Here is a 15,429-nt window from a genome sequence, read left to right as displayed (position 1 = left end):
AGGGTCCAGCAACCCTTTGAATGACAGCAGCGCCAAGAGGAAGGAAGGGGGGAGAAGCACAGTTGGTACATTCCACGTCCTCCTGTTCGACAAGGGACCCGAGTGCGCCTTCGGTATCTATGCCAGGCCTTTGAAGCCTGTCTGGGGGGCTACGACGGTTTCCTGAAGAAATCAAGGAATGGCGCGGTCTGGCCTGGTCTTCTCTCTTTCTCTCTCCCTCTCCCCCCCCCCGCTCCAGCAAGCAATGGTTTGGCCCGGAGCGGAGGCCTATAAGAAGCGGCCGGAAGCGGAAGGACGTGTCCCTTTTATCCGCGCGCGAGGGAAGTGGGTTGAGGTAGACGCTGAGGGCAGAAAAGCGCGGGAAGAGCGGCGGGGGCTGGAGCGAACCAAGTGAGTAATTCTGGGGGGGGGGGGGAGAGAGAGATGGGGCTGATATGTGAGGCGGTTGGCCGGGGAGGCGGGAAGCAGAAGGCCGAGGGGAGGCGCGGGCCTGGAGGGGCAGCGAAGGGAGCCGGAGTCCCTCTCCCTCGGAAGAATCCCGGGCTTTATCCCCCCCTCCCGCGGAGATGGTATGTCCCGGCTTTTAAAGGCCCCGCTGAGGGGGGGGGAGAGAAAAAGCGCTTCCTTCGAAGGCCTCTGCCGGCGGGAGGGGCGGAGGCTCCGCGCGGCTCAGCGCAGTCACGCCGAGGGATGGGGAATGGCGAAGCCCGGCGGGGGGGAGAAGTCCAGGCCCCGCCGCGCGCCGCCCTTGTCACTGAGCCCGGCGGGCGCGTGAGAGGCCGGAGCCCGAACTCTCGCGAGAACGGGCCTCTTTTTCCCGCCTGGTCCCGGCAGTGGCAGCGCAGCCCCACCAGGGGGCGCTGTGGGCTGGGCTGCACCGGGAAGGCAGGCGGGGGGGGGGGGATGTTCTGCAACAGGGCGCAGGAGCTCTTCTCCCCCTTCTTTTCCCCCCTAGAGAGGGAAGGGTAATAATAATAATAATAATAATAATAATAATAATAATAATAATAATAATAATAATAATAATAATTTATTATTTATAGCCCGCCCATCTGGCTGGGTTTCCCCAGCCACTCTGGGCGGCTTTCAACAGAACACTAAAACACAATAACCAATTAAACATTAAAAAGCTTCCCTGAACTGGGCTGCCTTCAGAGGTCTTCTAAAAGTCAGATAGTTGTTTATTTCCTTGACATCTGATGGGAGGGCGCCACCACCGAGAAGGCCCTCTGCCTGCTTCTCTGTCACTTGGCTTCTCGCAGGGAGGGAACCCCCAGAAGGCCCTCGGAGCTGGACCTCCGTGTCCGGGCAGAAGGATGGGGGTGGAGACGCTCCTTCAGGTATTCAGTGGTACCTCAGATTAAGTTCCGGAGGTCCGTTCTTAACCTGAAACTGTTCTATATATATATATATATGCAGGTTTTGGTGTCCTCGGGTGTCTTCCCGTGTAAAAGTTGGGGTGTCTAGGCGACGTTTCGACGAGGTCTCACTCGTCATCTTCAGGCTGGTGCTTTCGGCTTCTTGTTACTGGAACAGAGCAGGATCTCAGTGTTTGAGTTCCTATAAATACTGTTGAGGGGGTGTGGTGTATAGCCTCCAATGTTCTGGGCAGAGAGGAAGTTCCCAGGCTAGTGTGCCTTTTCTTCTTTTGTTCCTTAATTACTTGAGGGATATCTTGAGTGATTTCTTGAGTGATATCCTGAGTACCACTTAGGTGGGTCATTAGGTGTGGATTAGTTGCTAAAGTCTTTGTGTCTTGACCTCTTGAACTTTGTGAAGAGTTTTTCTGAGAAGATGGCTGTACTGCACTTAGTTGTGCTCTGGCTTGGCTTCGTGTATAGGGGCGAGCTGTGGTTTTGTGGCCTGTGTCAGCCAGATCTGTGTAGGGATTGCAGGGGGGTGCAGCATCCGGAGGTGCCACCATGGTTTGGCTACTGGATGGTGTCTGTAATTTATCTGTGGAGAGGGTCTGGGTTTGGGTCTGGTGTGGTTGATTGGTGATGGCGTTCTGTGTGCCTCTGGATCTGGTGTCAGTTTTTGTGGGGAGGGCTAATTTCCAGATGTCTGGCAAGCGGGATGTGTCGTCACGCTTGTTCATGTTGTGAGGGTGTTTCTCTATCTCGATGGCTTCCATGATTATTCTCTTGTGGTGATGTTCCATGTTAAAGAGCAATTTGGAATCTGCAAAATTAATTTCGTGTCCTGTTTCTTTCATGTGTTGGAAAAGAGAGGAAGTTTTTTCTTCTTTTTTGACGGCATTCTTGTGTTCTGCGATACGTGCATTTATTCGTCTGTTTGTTTGTCCAATGTACGTGGCTGGGCAGACTTTGCAGGGTATTTCATAGACCCCTTGGTTTTCCAACTGGATTTTATCCTTGGGGTTTCTGAGGATATTGGCTATTTTTTGGTTGGTGCAAAAGGCTGTTTTGATATTGTGTTTATGGAGGATTTTGCTAATTTTATCTGTAGTGCCCTTGATATAAGGAAGGAGGGCCATGCCATTGTTTTCTTCTGTGTCTTGGTTTTTGGGGGGTGTTTCTTTTTGGATTAGCTTCGTAACCCTGTTTTGCTGGTATCCATTGGCAATTAACACCTAGACACCCCAACTTTTACACGGGAAGACACCCGAGGACACCAAAACCTGCATTCCTGTACCCGTGAAAATCTACGAAAGCAAATATATATATATATATATATGTGATCTCTTGTTCCTACGCAACTGCCGAACAAAAGAAGAAAAGGCACACTAGCCTGGGAACTTCCTCTCTGCCCAGAACATTGGAGGCTATACACCACACCCCCTCAACAGTATTTATAGGAACTCAAACACTGAGATCCTGCTCTGTTCCAGTAACAAGAAGCCGAAAGCACCAGCCTGAAGATGACGAGTGAGACCTCGTCGAAACGTCGCCTAGACACCCCAACTTTTACACGGGAAGACACCCGAGGACACCAAAACCTGCATTCCTGTACCCGTGAAAATCTACGAAAGCAAATATCTCACCTCTACGGGGAGGAAACCTTCCAGCTGACAAGAACCTACGAGAAACTAGAAGTCCGAAGAGCCACCATCTTATGTGATCTCTTGTTCCTACGCAACTGCCGAACAAAAGAAGAAAAGGCACACTAGCCTGGGAACTTCCTCTCTGCCCAGAACATTGGAGGCTATACACCACACCCCCTCAACAGTATTTATAGGAACTCAAACACTGAGATCCTGCTCTGTTCCAGTAACAAGAAGCCGAAAGCACCAGCCTGAAGATGACGAGTGAGACCTCGTCGAAACGTCGCCTAGACACCCCAACTTTTACACGGGAAGACACCCGAGGACACCAAAACCTGCATTCCTGTACCCGTGAAAATCTACGAAAGCAAATATCTCACCTCTACGGGGAGGAAACCTTCCAGCTGACAAGAACCTACGAGAAACTAGAAGTCCGAAGAGCCACCATCTTATGTGATCTCTTGTTCCTACGCAACTGCCGAACAAAAGAAGAAAAGGCACACTAGCCTGGGAACTTCCTCTCTGCCCAGAACATTGGAGGCTATACACCACACCCCCTCAACAGTATTTATAGGAACTCAAACACTGAGATCCTGCTCTGTTCCAGTAACAAGAAGCCGAAAGCACCAGCCTGAAGATGACGAGTGAGACCTCGTCGAAACGTCGCCTAGACACCCCAACTTTTACACGGGAAGACACCCGAGGACACCAAAACCTGCATTCCTGTACCCGTGAAAATCTACGAAAGCATATATATATATATATATATTATTTTTCAATACAATTATACAATCTTCCCAAAATTTTCACAAAATTTCAGCTGTTGGCTGGGCTGGTCCGGGCAGGCGGGGAGCGGGGATGCTTGTTAAATGTTCCTAAGTGTACCAACCAAGCACGTACATAGATCAGCACAGGAAGACCGACCTGGAACCATTAAGATTCCTCAAACTGAGCAAATGTTTTCTCTGCAAGGTCAAAGTGGGAAACCTCCCCATTGTCTTTTTCCTTCACAAATCCTGTCTTAAGGGTATGTCTGTGTATGAATAGGGTGTGAGCCTGTGACCTGGCTCAGGAACTAAGTATTTATCATTACAAAAGACTGGCCAGGCTCCCCGGGGTATCCAATCAAGTGACCATTAAACAGGTAACCTGGCAGACAGGAGGTCAACAAGGCACTCAGATTTCTGCTGTAGACCGTCCTTTCTGTGATGTGCCTGGGGTGATGGTCTTGAGCTACGCCCCTTCTGTGATGTATTATGATATTTCCCGGGGTGGTCTTGATCTACAGGGTGGCAATTTCAAAAGTCTTTATAAGGGTTTGCGCGTCATTGTTCGGGGTTCCTCCTCCCTCCTGCGTGTGGGGAGTGAGGACCCTGTTGCAACAGATCAATAAGGATCAGGCTTACTAGCTGCTTTGCTTCTCAATATTCTCTGCTTGGCCTCTGTTATTCTCTCCTACCAATAAGGAGCCTATGTAAGGACACTATATGGGCTCTTGGATACCCCATAAGGGAAAACGGTGATTTTTGTTTACAACAGTAGAAGAAGATGATGACGATGATGATAATGATAATAATTTGTTATTTATACCCCACTCATCTGGCTAGGTTTCCCCAGCCACTCTGGGTGACTCGCAATTGAGTGTTAAAAACAATACAGCATTAAATATTAAAAACTTCCCTAAACAGGGCTGCCTTCAGATGTCTTTTAAAGATAAGGACGTCAGCGAGCTGGTGGAGGAGCACGACCAGGAGCTGGTCGAACTGCAGGCAGAGGCTGCGCAGGAGCAGGCCTTGCTGGAAGAGGAACGGCTGTCCTCCAAAGAACTGAGGGACATTTGCCAGAAGTGGAAAGATGTGCAGGCTTTTGCACAGCGGCACCACCCTGACAAGGACCTGACACGTGACCTTGCGAACACTTTTGATACGAGGGTCATGTCGCCTTTCAGGGAGGTGCTGAAAAGGCGGATGAAGCAGCAGACCATGGACAGGTTCTTCAGCAAGAAGCAAAGAGTGGAAGAGGAACCTTCTTTGAGTTGTCCCCCAGAGTCTTAGAAAATGTACTGTACACTTTGTTGATTTTTAAATGTTTTTCTGTCATGTTTAGAAACTTAATTTATTGTTCCTTCAATTTTTGAAATGCTCTTTACAGTATGTGTGACTTTAAAGAGCACTTAATAAACCCTTTTTGTACCAAATTTGGCTTTGTTTGGACTTTTTTTGACCATAGGAACGCATTAATTGATTTTCAATGCATTCCTATGGGAATCCGTGCTTCGCAAGACGAAAAAATCGCAAGACGAAAAAACTCGCGGAACGAATTAATTTCGTCTTGCACCTCGCAAGGCGAAAATAATTCGTTCCGCAAGTTTTTTCGTCTTGCGATTTTTTTGTCTTGCGAAGCACGGCCATTAGCGGCTTAGCACTATTAGCGGCTATTAACAGCTTAGCGACTTAGAAAAGGGGGGGAGGGGGAAAAAGTCGGAAAAACTAGCCCATAGGCCCATAGGGAAATTCGTCTTGCGAAGCACCTCCAAAATGGAAAACCCTTTCGTCTAGTGGGTTTTTCGTCTTGCAAGGCATTCGTCTTGCGGGGCACCACTGTAATTGATTTTTACCCCTCCCATCTGGCTGACCTTCCCCAGCCACTCTGGGCGGCTTCTAACAAAATATTAAAATACAGTAATGGATCAAACATTAACAGCTTCCCTAAACAGGGCTGCCTTCAGAGGTCTTCCAAAAGTCTGGTAGTTGTTGTTCTCTTTGACATCTGGTGGGAGGGTGTTCCACAGGGCGGGTGCCACCACCGAGAAGGCCCTCTGCCTGGTTCCCTGTCACTTGACTTCTCGCAGGGAGGGAACCGCCAGAAGGCCCTCAGCGCTGGACCTCTGTGTCCAGGCAGAATGATGGGGGTGGAGATGCTCCTTCAGGTATTCAGTGGTACCTCAGGTTAAGTACTTAATTCGTTCCGGTGGTCCGTTCTTAACCTGAAACTGTTCTTACCCTGAAGCACCACTTTAGCTAATGGGGCCTCCTGCTGCTGCCGCACCGCTGGAGCACGATTTCTGTTCTCATCCTGAATCAAAGTTCTTAACCTGAAGCACTGTTTCTGGGTTAATAGAGTCTGTAACCTGAAGCGTATGTAACCCGAGGTACCACTGTACGGGATGAGGTATGGCGAGAAAGAAGCCATAGAGCAGGCCCCTTACAAACAGCCAGGCTTATTAAAATGCAGTACGCTGAGCTGCAGGAAATGCTAGTTCCTGTGGGGTCTGGGTAAAAGGCGGATCTACACAGATCCTCATGGATCCTCCACTTTTTTATAAATAACTCCAATAAATGCAGTGTCAAATCACACCTGGAAGGCACGCCTATAAAAAACATGGATCCAACACTTTGCCGCGCTGCAGCACCACAAAAACATGGATCCGGGGTATGGATCCTCATGAATTCATATGATTTTTATATTGAAACAAAATAAAAACACCATGATACTGTAGACCACTTCTTAGTCTGTAGGCAGAACCAACAAAATCACTGTTTTGTGGTGATGCAGTGGCGCAAAAACATGGTTAAAAAACACGGATCCTCATGATTTTTGCACTAGATCAGCCCAAAGTCACCATTAGATCAAATATCATGGCCATGGGCACAGTTTCCCCAGCCACTCTGGGTGGCTTCCAAAAAAAAAATGAAATAAAAAAAATAAAAAAGCCACACATTAAAAACGTCCCTAAACATGGCTGCCTTCAGATGTCTTCTAAATGTCAGGTAGTTGTTTATCTCTTTGACATCTGATGGGAGGACATTGCACCGGGCAGGCGCCACTACCGAGAAGGCCCTCTGCCTGGTTCCCTGTAGCTTTGCTTCTCGCAATGAGGGAACCGCCAGAAGGCCCTCGGCGCTGGACCTCAGTGTCCAGGCAGAACGATGGAGGTGGAGACGCTCCTTCAGGTCTACTGGGCCTTTGAGGCCGTTTAGGGCTTTCAAGGTCAGCACCAACACTTTGAATTGTGCTCAAAAACGTATTGGGAGCCAATGTAGGTCTTTCAGGACATGTGTTATATAGTCTCGGTGGCCACTCCTAGTCACCAGTCTAGCTGCCGCAATCTGGATTAGTTGTAGTTTCCTTTTAAAAACAATAAATAAATAATATTTATTAAAGTTTTGAAAGTTACAGAAAGAAAAAAGAAAAAGAATTAAACATAACAAAACCATACAATACAACCCAAAAACAAAAATATTACATATACATAACAAAAATAAAACAAAAACAGTTAAAAAAGAAGAAAAAAGAAGCACAACCAATACTTTCAATGTTATTAACTTTCTTTTGCTTGTTTCAGCGACCTCCTCACACCTCCCTTTTTTGTATTCCACTTCGATTATTTGTTTCAGCAAATCCTTTCCATCTTCCTCAAACTTCTGTCCTATCATTTAACTTAACAAATTCTAACATTATTTTTCCCTTTAATCCAACTACAATCTATTATACTTAATTCTTTATAACATTTCTGGTAAAGCCATGTAAATTCATTCCAACATCTTTCTAACATTCCTTAATTTTACAATATTTCTGTAAATAATCTTTAAATTTCTTCCAATCTTCTTCCACTAACTCTTCTCCCTGGTCTTGGATTCTGCCAGTCATTTCCGCCAGTTCCATGTAGTCCATCACCTTCATCTGCCATTCTTCCCGGGTGGGTAAATCTTGTGTCTTCCAGTACTTTGCAATAAGTATTCTTGCTGCTGTTGTTGCATACATAAAGAAAGTTCTATCCTTCTTTGGCACCGATTGGCCGACCATGCCCAGGAGAAAGGCCTCTGGTTTCTTCAAAAAAGTATATTTAAATACCTTTTTCATTTCAGGCAGTTTCAGTCCCATGATGATGCCTGAATCCCGACTGGAAGGGATCCAAATGGTTTGCTTCTTCCAGGCGTGCCTGGAGTTGTTCAGCAACCACCCGCTCAATCACCTTGCCCAAGAATGGAAGATTTGAGGCTGGGCGATAGTTGGCCATACTGGCCGGGTCTAAAGATGTTTTTTTAATGACCGCCTCTTTCAGCAGGTCTGGGAATGCCCCCTCACCACCCAGCAGAGCCCATCGCCCAGCCCTTCCCGGCTTGCTTTTATAAGCCAGGATGGGCAAGGATCAGGGAGACAGGTGGTTGGTTTCACGCGTCCAAGCAGCCTGTCCACATCCTCGGGGGTAACGGATTGAAATTCGTTCCATGCAACTTGACCAGACAGGGCTCTAGCACTCTCCTGCCCCGACCCTGCTACCTCCTTCCGAATATTAGCAACTTTATCTGCATAGAAATTTGAAAAATCGTTGCAGGAGATCTTGGGGTCTTTACAAGGCCCCAGTGGTAAAGGTGGTTCCGTTAAATTGCAAACCACCTGAAAGAGTCTCCTGCTACTATTTTCTACAGATGCAATAGAGGCAGTGAAGAAAGTCTTCGCCGTCGCTATCGCTACTTGGTAGGCTCAACGTTGAGCTCTAACCTGTGTCCGGTCAGATTCGGAGTGAGTTTTCTGCCACCGATACTCTAGCCGTCTCAGCGATTGAAAACCACGGGGCTGTCCGGGCTCCATGCAATCGGAGATGGCGCTTCGGAGCCAAACAGTCAATAGCCCTGGGTAACTCCACATTCCAGCGGGCCACCAGGGAATCAGCTGAAAGGCCATCAACATGGGATAAAGCATCCCCTACTACTCTCTGGAAACCATTTGGATCCATTAAGTGGCGGGGGCGGACCATCTGAATTGGTCCCACCTCCCTGCAGAGGGGAAGGGTCACGGAGAAGTCCAGTTGCACCAGGAAGTGATCTGACCATGGCACTTCTTTTGTTTCACTTTTACTTAGTGTCAGATCACCCACGTCACTAGAGGGGAACACCAGGTCTAAGGCACGTCCGTGACTATGAGTTGGGCCAGACTTATTCAGGGACAGCCCCATGGAGGCCATGCTTTGCACGAAGTCCCAAGCGGCCCTTGTAAGGTCGTATTGGCATGGATGTTAAAATCCCCTAGAACAACCAAACTAGGTGTCTCCAGGAGAACATCCGCCATGATCTGAAGCAGCTTGGGCAAGGAATCCTTGGTGCAGCGGGGAGGTCAGTACATCAAAAGGAATCCTGTACTGCCCCTATTCCCCAACTTCCAGAACATGCACTCAGAGAACTGGGTCTTCCCAGTAGGACGCCTGATGCAAGCTAGTGACTTCCTAAAAATCACTGCAACCCCCCGCCCACATGACCTGGGTTGCTGTGTGTAAGAGAAACCGGGTGGACAAGCAGCAGCTAGGACAGGACCATCTGCTTCATCCAACCAAGTCTCTGTTACACATGCCAGGTCAAGTCCTTCATCCACGATCAAGTCATGGATGGCAGTGGTCTTATGAATCATTGACCTAGCATTGCACAGCAACACCTTCAGGTCATGTGGGTTTCCCTTGTTGAGTGGAAATATAACATTGAATCACAATGGTACAAAATAACTCAGCAAGCTGACATTTATCAAGACTTAAACAAAGGTTAGTGTACTAAATATTATTTCCAATTCTAGGTAGTTTGCTATTGGAGAAATACCATATATGATTATGAAAATCTAAAGCAAGAATTGACTATGGGGAGCCCAAATGTGAAAAGAGTGAGGATCCGTGCTTTGAAACCACATTTTTGGGCCATTGAGTGGCCAGATAACCGTGGATCCGTGATTTTTGTGGTGCAGGTTGTGCTGGCTATGACGCGTGATGTGACAGTGAGTTTGGGGTGGCCCAATGCAAAAAGCGTGTGTATCCATGAGGATCTGTGCTTTGAAACCATGTTTTTGGGCCACGGTATGGCAAGGAAGCCATGGATCCGAGTTTTTTGTGGTGTAGGCTGTGCCTATGATGTGTGATTTGACGGTGACTTTGGACTGATCTAGTGCAAAAATCATGAGGATCCATTCTTCAAAAATACGTTTTTGGGACACAGGGTCGCCAGGAAGCTGTGGATCCGAGTTTTTTGTGGTGCAGGCTGTGCCCCTGGCTATGATGTGTGATTTGACAGTGACTTTGGGCTGATCTAATGCAAAAAGCATGAGGATCCGTGCTTCAAAACCATGTTTTTGGGCCACGGTATGGCCAGGCAGGCGTGGATCCAAGTTTTTTGTGGTGCAGGCTGTGCCCCTGGCCATCATGATTGATCTGATGGTGACTTTGGGCTGATTAAGTGCAAAAATCATGAGGATCCGTGCTTCGAAACCACGTTTTTGGGCCACGGTATGGCCAGGCAGGAGTGGATCCGAGTTTTTTGTGGTGCAGGCTGTGCCCCTGGACATGATGTGTGATTTGACGGTGAGTTTTGGTTGGCCCAATGCGAAAAGCGTGAGGATCCATGAGGATCTGTGGTTTGGAACCACGTTTTTCGGCCATGGTATGACCAGGAAGCCGTGGATCTGAGTTTTTTTGCGGTGCAGGCTGTGCCCCTGGCTATGATGTGTGATTTGACAGTGACTGTGGGCTGATTTAGTGCAAAAAGTGTGAGGATCCATGAGGATCCATGCTTCGAAACCACGTTTCTGGACCACGGTATGGCCAGGAAGCCATGGACCCATGATTTTTGTGGTGGATGTTGTGCCCCTGGACATGATGTGTAATTTGACGGTGAGTTTGGGCTGATCTAATGCAAAAATCATGAGGATCCATGAGGATCCGTGATTTTTAACCATGTTTTTGCGCCATTGCAGCACCACAAAACAGTGATTTTTTTGGTTCTGCCTACAGACTAAGAAGTGGTCTACAGTATCATGGTGTTTTTATTTTGTTTCAATATAAAAAGCATATGAATTCATGAGGATCCATGCCTCGGATCCATGTTTTTGTGGTGCTGCAACGTGGCAAAGTGTTGGATCCACGTTTTTTATAGTCCAGTTTGTAGGCGTGCCTTCCAGGTGTGATTTGACACTGCATTTGTTGGAGTTATTTATAAAAAAGTGGAGGATCCATGAGGATCCGTGTAGATCTGCCTTTTACCCAGACCAGATTGGTCTCAACTAGGGCCAGGGCCTTTTCAGTACTGATCCCGATCTGGTGGAACGCTCTGCACAAGAGACCAGGGCCCTGCAGGACTTGACATCTTTCCGCAGGGCCTGCAAGAGGGAGCTGTTCCACCAGGCCTTTGGCCAAGGCACAGTCTGGCCCTTATGTTTTCCCTCCCCTTATGGTTTTGATCTATGAGCTGCTTTTAAAATGAGACTGCATCTTAAATTGCATTTTAACCTGGGTTTTAAATTGGTTTCCCCTACCCTGTTATGTTTTTACTGTAATTTTACTGGTGTTAGCCGCCCTGAGCCTGGCTCTGGCTGGGGAGGTGGGGTATAAATAAAATTTATTCTTATTGTTATTATTAAGGTGCAAGCTCGGAAGGTGATTGCTTCGGGGCATGCACAGAGTGCACACGACGTGCATGGATGGGTAAAATGAACCACAGACCGGCTTCACCATGTCCTTTCGGCTCCTGGCACACTCCTCACCCCGTTGCCCACCCATATTTACATCCCCACCAACGCAGAGCTTTTTCCCTTGCAAGACTTGACCTCACGCCACCCGTGACCCTGCAAAGAATATTCCCACAAACTCCACACCCGGAAAGGCTTTGTTTTAGTTGTGGCACAAAGGCAGGTGGAAACCAGGGTTCCATGTGCTTTATTACCCTACACCTTTCACACGGCAAATATCTAAACCCCGCGCAGAAAGGAAAAGGACAAATTGCTCTGACTTCTCCGGGGTTTCCTTTCTACGGAACAGCCTTAGGTGAAAGTATAAAGGTAGCAGAATTTCTGAGAGATGCTATGAAACTACCTACGTCGCTATAAAGACACTGTTTAACCTTATTGCCTTAGAATATCGTTTTATAAGCAGACTCCAGTTTTATGCCTTGACTTATATACTTTTGTGGACTCTCTGCATGCCAGTTAAGTAGATTGATTGATTGATTATTGGAAATGGTGTGTACAGACAGGGATGGGGGGAACAAAGACTCCCGCGTGTCACCCCCCAACCACAACCTTGCGTCTCCTGATGCTGCTTCGGTCAAGTCTGGGTCCCTCTAGGTGACTGGGAGGCCGGGAGGCCACAGGATTCTTTATGGGCGTCAAAGAGCTCCTTCAGGGCTTCGACGTAGAGAGCATGGAAGCTGTTCACCTCGTCCTCAGTGGGGCGCGGGCGGAGCGGGACCGGGATAGGCTTCCCCACTACAAGAGGGAGAAGCATGGACGGTTGGGGGGGCCTGCTCTGCCCCTCGCCCCCACCCCATGGCAGCCAGGGCCTCCCCACCCCAGCAGCTGTGCACCCTGGCTTGGGATTCAGGGGTGGGTTAAGTGCAGGAACCCAAGGGACCCCTGAGGGTCATCCAGCCCAACCCTCTGTAATGCAGGAATCCCTGAATGGTGGCTAACCAACCTTTGCTTAGAAACCTCCAAGGATGAGGAGAAGGAAGTGTGTGTGTGTGTGTGTGTGTGTGCAATCTCTGCTCCCTCCATAGCAAGCCTCATAAAACGAGCCTGCTCATTTGATTCCTGCAGAGGGGTTGGGCTCAATGACTCTTGGGGTTCCCATTCAACTCCACAGGTCTCTGATTCAGTTCTAGGAGGGGGCGAAAGCACCACAACCTGCCGTTTTGTACGATGCAGAAGAGTTTGTGGCTCTTTGCAAGCAGGTTGGTGAGTTGGGATTTTGGGGTGCAGGGAGAAAGCTAAGGAAGGGATGGGGAGCCTGCTTGGTCCTTACCCACCACCGTGAGGGGGGCAGCGATGGGCAGGAGCCCCCAAGAGTGGCTGGAGAAGAGGCCCCTCCCGCTGAAGAGGCAAGGGACCAAGCGGGTCAGCTGCTTGAAACCGAGCTGGAAGCGGCGAGCGAAGCTGCCCTCGGGGAACCGGATCTGTTGGAAAATGTCATTCTCCCCGGAGGTGTAAACGGGCACCAGGTCAGCCCTGCAAGGAGGAAGAGAAGGAAGAAGGTGTGAGGAGACCCAGAGCTTATAGGGTTAATAGTGTGGGAAGTTAAGTCCTATCACTAGGGGGGTGTTCAAATACGGGGTTTACACTTTGTTAAGTGAGCTGATTTACTTTCTGTTTTGAGACAGGGAGAGACAGCATGTCACCGTGCTATCCGGGGCGTTGATTAATTTTGCTGCTGTACAGTAAATCGCTTCTTAGATTAGAACGAGCTGTGTATGAGGGTTTCTCTGCATGCCTCTGATTCCTACACACACACTTGCTATCTGTTATGCTCTGCTGAAACCAGGAGGAGCAGAGCGACGTATCAGAAGAGTGCTGGACGCCAAAGCACTTCAGCTGTTCACAGTCTAAACAGACATTCAACAGAAAAAGTTATGGCTCATAACTCACAGGTTATGGAGTCAGCCGCCCAGGTGATTTGGCAGGCTCTTGAGAGGGTCCATCACAGAACCACAGCATGAGCCAAAATCAATGTCGCCAGAAGTTTGTTTGAGCTGAGGCTACATCCAGGGGACAGCATCAGAGAACACGTGACAAAAATGGTGGCTGTGTTTAACTGACTGAGACAGTTAAATGTGAATTTTCCAGAAGATTTGAATGTTCACATTCTTCTGAGCTCACTAGACAAGAGTTATGACAATTTGTGCCTAAATCTAGAAGCCATGCCCCCTGCCGACCTAACATTGCAGTTTGTCTCGGGTCGCCTATGTGATGAGGAGGAACATCGGCAGAGAGAGGGGCATGCGCTGGCCCAGGCAGTCCTGCTTCCAAGAGTGGGGGGGGGGGCAGTGAAAGAGTACACTGTGAAGGCTTTTGCTACGAGACGTTATCGTTGGGCTCAGAAACCCACCTGCGTAAACAGTCCCAAGGAAGCTGCACAGAATGCCTCCAAGGCCATTGCCCTGGGCAACCAGATTAGGGGAATGGCCCGGTGTGGGAACGCAAGGAAAGGTCCCAGAGGAACTGACAGAGACGCAACGTCACATCATTTGGCAGTTTCCATAGCAACAGTGAAGGACAGCGACCAGAGCAATGTACAGCGCTGGGTAATTGACAGCGGAGCCAGTCATTATCTGCTGCCATCTGGTGGCCAAATGCGGAACTGCAGAGCTGTTTCTGAAGGAAAAACAGTCACGTTTGTTGATGGTTCCAAGAGACAGCTGACAACTATTGACTCTGTTTTTGTTCCTTTTTTCAGGCTGAACTGGAAGCATTTGTGGTCCCAGGGATGAAATGCTGTCTATGCTCTGTGTCTTCTTTAGTTAGAGATGGGTTTAAGGTTTGCTTTGAGAATAATGCATGCTCTATTTCCAGGGGCAGGACTGGAACACTGAACAACATTCAGTGTTGAATGTCAGGCTATTCTGGAAACATCTCAAGCAGGTAAGGGTAACACTGGGTCAGCACAGGCACAGGGTGCAAATGTTCCCACTCACTAGATGTGTCATTATTTGTCCCACTGCAATTGGGGATATGTGAGAAAAATACCAGGGTGCACTGAGGGATGCAAAATGAAGTCATGTGCCAAGTTCCTGGATTGCAGAGCAAGCAAGAAGGCAAAGGTAAAAACGTGCAGTTATCCTAGGTCTGACAGGGTAACCAAGAAACTGTCAGGGAACTGACATTGGAGCGAGAGGTGGAGGCAAGGCTCCAGAGTGATGCAGGAGAGGGGACCAGCAGAGGGGAAGGAATTCAGCGCAACACCAGTAGAGAAGAGGGAGGGAGATGGAGGATTCGGAGAGGGGTCTCCAAGACTCTTTGCCCGAAAGTAGTGGAGAGAGCACGGGCACGCCTCTGCCCACTCCTTCCCTGCGCAGAAGGGTTCAGCGGAGGGAGAGTAGGCGGAGACTGGGCGTCAAACAGCTTCTTTGCTGGAAGAGGTTCAAGAAACGCCCACTGACGGATTCTGCAAGCGACTGAACGGCCACGGAGTGAAGGGCTGTCAGCCAAGGCATGGTTAGCCAAGCAATGTAGCGGCAACTTACGCACAAGTAACCCCTTATAACCATTACAGCAATCCGTCAGTCACTGATGTTACTTGTGCACAGGCAGGAGACCATGAGTCAGACTGGAGGTGCCAGCGGCGCAGAGCAAGCTGCTGGAGTGCAAAATCTGGTGGAGAGGAACTGAGATTTGGAACAGCGTGTGGCTCTGCTGACGGCGCGGCTGGATGAAAGGCGAGCTCAGGATGTGCAGGTCAGACCCACCCCCGTGGCAAGGAAGGTGCCAGGACTGGTACACAAGTTTGGGGGGAAGCCCCAGGACTATAACGCGTTCCGAACGGAAATAGAGTACGCTTTGGATGCGGAGAGGGTGGCATATATCGTGGGGCATCTGCAGGATGGGGCGCGTGAATGGGTCAGGCCCCTAATGGCTACGCAGAATGCTGCCTTGAAGGACCTTCGGAAGTTCTTTCAGGC

General features: G+C 48.8%; 1 protein-coding gene and 1 long non-coding RNA gene across 7 annotated transcripts in view; one reads left to right on the top strand and one right to left on the bottom strand.

The window, feature by feature from the left end:
• LOC309355770 (2-acylglycerol O-acyltransferase 3-like) overlaps positions 1 to 15,429 on the bottom strand; it is a 53,248-nt gene that overhangs the window by 25,733 nt on the left and 12,086 nt on the right. The window contains exon 7 of one of the 6 annotated variants that reach the window (XM_081886891.1): positions 12,289 to 12,982. The exons of the other annotated variants lie outside the window; for them this stretch is intronic. Within the exon in view, the coding sequence (XP_081743017.1) occupies positions 12,745 to 12,982 (238 nt within the window). The 3' untranslated portion in view covers positions 12,289 to 12,744. Of the gene's footprint in view, positions 1 to 12,288; positions 12,983 to 15,429 lie in introns of those variants that run through there. 6 annotated transcript variants of the gene reach the window in all.
• LOC309355935 overlaps positions 328 to 15,429 on the top strand; it is a 141,411-nt gene continuing 126,309 nt past the window's right edge. The window contains exon 1 of the long non-coding RNA XR_014162646.1: positions 328 to 390. This is a non-coding gene — a long non-coding RNA (uncharacterized lncRNA). The remainder of the gene's footprint in view (positions 391 to 15,429) is intronic.

This window comes from Podarcis melisellensis (genome assembly GCF_964234715.1).
Source record: "Podarcis melisellensis genome assembly, chromosome: 13".
Lineage (NCBI taxonomy): Eukaryota > Metazoa > Chordata > Lepidosauria > Squamata > Lacertidae > Podarcis > Podarcis melisellensis.
This window is presented reverse-complemented; position numbering and strand designations above follow the sequence as displayed.